Below are 5487 nucleotides of genomic sequence, written 5' to 3' on the forward strand. Positions count from 1 at the left end.
AGTTGTGGCCATACACATTAGTTAAAATTTGGAAGCAGGCCTAATTATACAAGTAGAAAAATGACAACTAGACTTGCAATAGTGCTGTGATATCTCAATTATAGTTATCTCCGACCTCATTTTGTGAAAATTACGGTGGCACATACAGGCAGCACATGTTAAAGCCTCGGCACTTCCTTCTTCTCCAGCAGCCATGAACTCGCAGCAACCATCCACCGCGTATTTCCCGATATGAGCTGCATGGTTTTTTCTGCATTCTTTGTACTTATCAATTCTCACCTTCACTTCCTGCTTTGATCCTTGCACATTATCATCTTCTTGTTCTTTCATTTTTTTCAACAAAATTACCTAGCGATCGAATCAGCTCGGTTCACATTGATCGATTCTACGAACAAATGTGGTAACTTCTCAGGGTGCTCTATAGCATATTATGTCAATATATATGCCTATATAGATGGTAAACAAGTTTTGTCTAATTAATTGCTCACCTCCTTGAAGATGGAAAAAGTAGGTTTTTCAGTTTTGTTTCTAGCTAGCTTCTATATTTATTTGACGTAAATTCTAGGAATATACAAGTTGTGTGTAGTTTTATAGGAATCTACATATAGAGTAGTATTTGCAGTTACAGTTTGGTATACAATTACATGTGCGCCACAACCAACTACTTCACGGCTATTAACTACAGTCCAATTGTTTCTTGCAACAATTTATAACTTGCAAACTTTGGTACATAGCTGATGGCTGTGGACAGGGGATAACCTACTGGTAAATGCGTATTTCGGTGTTGAATTGAACTTGGTTCCATTCTCGAAAGTCATATCCCCCTTGTCGAAAGGAATGTTTTAAACTTTACATGGACTTTTTACCTCTGAAGTCTCTAGCTACTCATTACAAGCTTACAACTTACAAGCAATGCACATATATGCAGACTGCAGTGCATTGCTTCCTCCAACTGCAGTACTAATAGTCCTCACGAACCTGCCAAGCGTTACTGAAAATTTCTTGGCAAGAGATTTGATGGTATGGCTTTCTCCGCGTGGGGTTCAAAACGTGAGAAGCGTTTAGACTGGTGTAACTTCATTTTAATTGAGGGAATCTTACGAGCCACAGCTTTCCATATCATTTGAACAGCGTCATCCTCCTTGGATGGATATTGATACTCAAACATATTCTCAATCTCCTTCAGCTTTGCCCACATTCTGGTCCACTCATCTTTCCCAATATTCCTGATTAGATTAATGAGAAAGTTTTCTTTGACAGCATCTAAAGTACGAACAAACACACAGAACTCTGAATAGTCAAGAATATCTTCGTAGGGAAGCTCAATTTCATCACTGATGATAACTGGGACACAGTGGCTAGCAATGGCATCAAACAGACGGTTTGATGAGGGAGTGTCACCAGCTATGTTGAGGCAGAATTTAGAGGAATGCATCCCTGCTGAAGCTTTATTAACGCCATCTTTTTGAGCACTCCCGAAGCTAAAGTGTACATCTTTTTCTTCCTTCAAAAGGTAAAATAACTCCTGCCGGGCAGTCCCACCCTGAGATTGGGAAAAAAGAGATAGCAAGGAACTGACTTAATGAAATAAGGTTATGGTTCAAGAGATTAAGCAAGCAAGAAAGGAGGAAGAACATAGCTGCAGATAGAATGTTTAAAATGGCTAATCATCCACATAACTCCTCAAGATTTAATAGTTTGAGTCATGATCAACTAGTGATTAATTAACTAATTTGACAAAACCCTTAAACAACAGATATCGAAAAGCTTTTTTTATCCTGCTACTCTCATACACATGCTCCCCCTTGCACTGACATTTGAACCCTCACCTTATAGGGAGAATAAGGATATCACTTGATTAAAATGCTACACATAGTAATTTTTTGTTCCATTGTTGCACAAACTCAATTAGAATATCACCAGAAGGCAGAAAGTGATCATGTATCATATCGTTTATCTATAATGTAAACTGATATGGAATGCAGAAACAAATGCACTCACATCTTTTCTGTATATGGCCCCCTGGAAGTACAGCAAAGTTTGGCGGCTATCATAATCTGAGGAATCATTCGCATAGTTCCTGATAACATGTTTGTATGGCGCAATTACATCTTTTTCAACATTAGCTATGCTAGGGGGATACCTCCCGAAATCAGACAGAATAAACATAGCAGGCCAAAGTTGCATCCTAGCATCTAAAAGGCTGTTTGGATGGTGAGCAATAATGATATGGTCTCTGCCACCTGACTTCTTCCACTCTTCTTGAGCTGTCAAGAATTTTACCAACTTCTTTTGAAGAAGTTTATTTACACTCCCCTTCTGATGAGGCTTTAACCTTGAGAACCGGTTATAGCATATGCAAGAAAAAAATGGAACAAATATGACATCAGCTTCACTTGAATCATAAACTCTGACAGCATTACGACCATCCAAATTTTCAGCAAACTCAGAGGAGAGGAGATCAAGTGTGAGCCAATATTCTATGCTGTGTTGCAAATTCAATCCACCAGGATAAGGAGGAATCTTGCTACGAATATCTGGCCAAATCCCATTTCCCTCAGGCTTCCATCCTATAAGGGCAAAATGGAACTCAGGAGGTAAATCATACATGAAAACTTTAAGTATCGTTTCACAATCACCAAAGTTTCTCTTTTGAGGGAAATCTCTAGCTCTAGTTGTATTGCTCTCGTGTTGAATATCAATTGGAATCCTAGGCTTAGAACTCCTATCGTTGAATACTGAAAGAAGATTGGAATTAAGTAGGAAAGAGTGATCAATAGAGCGAGGATGACTAGTGGAACGCAACAAGAAGAGCCAAGATAATATGAACAAGACTGAAACAAAAGTAAACAAACAAAACAAGAATTTCTGTGAAAGAAACCCTATGTGGGCTGCATTTCTTTCCCCCATTGTAATAAATTACATGATCTTCATTTCAGCTTCTGATAAAAAAATTGAGAACAAAGAACTTAGGCCAAAAGATTCAAAAAGTTATGGTTGCCACAAAATGATTACATGAACTGAACAAGAAAAGTAACAATTTGTGGGAAATGAGATTTCTCAACATTTGCATAATTTGTTTTTTATTTTGTAAAAAAAAAACCCGAAACTACATATAACATGACATAAAAATTGAATCTCTATGCCAAGAAACTATAAACAAAAATAATGTATGCATGCATGACACACACGCACAATCTCACAATATGTATGAACACAATTCACAAGAAAATGCTCATGTAAAAGTGAAGAAACAAGTGAGAGTGAATCGAATATCACAAAAACACACACAAGTGAAAGAAAAAGAGGGAAAAGAAAGGACAAGACACAGAAAGAAAACATGTAAAAGAAAGTCACAAGAAAGATTATGGTTTGATTTTTTGAAGTGAGCGAGAGAATAGGGTCTCGCTGGAGAAGCGGGCTCTTGGCTCTTGCCTCTGCAATTGTCAATATTTCTTACTATTATTTTTTTTCAGTTTTTAATTTTATACAGTTCGTAAGAGATGACACTTGTTTACTTCCCAACACAAATATACTTGTAAGTTGTAACCGAGCCGAAGCCATGGAGAACTTTTATGTGAAATTGGTGTGTTTGAAAACTTGAAATTCATTTAAAATTTTAAATTAGTACTGAACAATGTATTTGTATAATTAAAATAAATTTATTCTTAGTTTTATTTAAATTTTAGACTAAGTGATATTATAATTTTTATTCGTATAATAAAACTGGATATGAACTTAATACAGAATTCTTATAAGATATAAAAGGGACAGAATTGCTAAGTAGTTATATACTAGTTAATATCAAGTGTGATGAAAGAGATAATTTTATTTATTTATTTATTTTTCATAAATAGATAATATATTAATAAAGCCCTTACAACTTTTGAAGGATCCAATCCACCCAATCAACTATGGCATTGGACCCCAACTACAAGGCCTGAGCCCAACATACTTAGAAAATATATGAAATATGTTGGACAAACTTAGTATTTTAGGCTAAGTTGTGAATTATTTTGAGACTCTATATGAGTGAGACACATTATGTGTTAGTGATGTGTATTTATTGGAACGTATTCTCCTCTTCGAGGGGATTCCAACGCATATTTACACGCTCAAAATGAGTAAAAAGTGAATGAGAACTGATGTTCCAAAGTTTTACCTTTTAATATGAAAAGTGGTTTTGTACCACATCGAGAGTAGCACAAACCTATTCCTTAGTTTTTCTTATAAATACCATGTACCACATCGAAAAGAAAAACAAGTCATTTCAAGCCTCTCTTTATAAATAGAGTCTTAGGGCATCAGTATTATTAAGTCAAGGGAATAAGAGTCCTCTCTTTCATTCTCGGTCTCCTTAGTCTTAAATTTTTCCAATATTCCGGTGATAGTTCTCGGGCTTAGTTCAAGTTCGTTGAGAGTATATTCGATCTATCGATTATACTGGTATCTCGTTTTATCCTGGGAGGCTATCGACTTGCACATACGGTGAGAGGCGAAATAGCTTTAAGGAGACAGTTTCAACTGGACTCGAGGATTTCCATTTGGTTATATTCTTCCTTTCTCTATTTGATTTCGTTTACTCACGCACACACTTATTTGATTTATATGTATTAATCGCAGATTGTATTCACAATCTTAAAGCTATTTTTTTTATATACATCTGTGACTAATACATCTGTATCTGCTTGTTTTGTTGAGTAACAGATCGATGGAGAACCAAACTGTGAACGATCCGATGAACATGACGGCTGATCCCAACGCACAGATCACTGGATCTGATGGGGTTCACCAGCAGCCGATTAACCCTAACGCACGGATCGTACGATCTGATGGGGGTCAAACGCCTGTTGGACATGTGTCTTCGGGACATATGCCTGTGGGACACACTGTCATTGGACAGTTTAGTGTTCCTCTTGGACATATATCGGCAGGATTCACTCCTCCGATCATACCTGCGGTGCCTACTGGTGTGCATACACCTGTAGTACAGACGCACGTACCATCTGTTCCACCTGTGGTGCCTGCTGCACCTGTTATGCCAACTGTGTCTGCTGCACATGCTGAAAAACCTGAGAAGTTCAACGGAACGAACTTCAAACGTTGGCAACAAAAGCTGCACTTTTATCTGACCACGTTGCATATGGATCGCTTCCTTAAGGAAGAACCACCATTGCTCACTGTTGAGAGTAACATGCAGACTGTGTATGCTGCTGATGCTTGGAAGCACTCCGACTACATCTGTCGGAACTATGTGTTAAATTGTTTGTCTGACTCATTGTATAACGTATACAGTGCGAAGCCAACAGCTAAGGTCTTATGGGAGTCACTTGACCATAAGTATAAAACTGAGGACGCTGGGGCAAAGAAGTGGATTGTTGGCCGCTTTCTTGATTATAAGATGGCAGACTCTGAGACTGTGGTCAGTCAGGTGCAGGAACTGCAGGTGATCATTCATGACATTCATGCCGAGGGAATGGTCATAAG

At 37.7% G+C, this 5487-nt stretch overlaps 1 protein-coding gene across 1 annotated transcript; it reads right to left on the reverse strand.

The window, feature by feature from the left end:
- Positions 1 to 729: 729 nt before the first annotated feature.
- LOC141710632 (putative arabinosyltransferase ARAD1) lies at positions 730 to 2982 on the reverse strand. Its single transcript, XM_074513191.1, has 2 exons — positions 2002 to 2982; positions 730 to 1543 (listed from the first exon to the last, which is right to left on the reverse strand). The coding sequence occupies exons 1-2, from the start codon at positions 2908 to 2910 to the stop codon at positions 989 to 991; spliced, it is 1464 nt and encodes a 487-aa protein (XP_074369292.1). The 5' UTR covers positions 2911 to 2982; the 3' UTR covers positions 730 to 988.
- Positions 2983 to 5487: the final 2505 nt, after the last annotated feature.

This window comes from Apium graveolens, chromosome 3 (genome assembly GCF_009905375.1).
Source record: "Apium graveolens cultivar Ventura chromosome 3, ASM990537v1, whole genome shotgun sequence".
NCBI lineage: Eukaryota > Viridiplantae > Streptophyta > Magnoliopsida > Apiales > Apiaceae > Apium > Apium graveolens.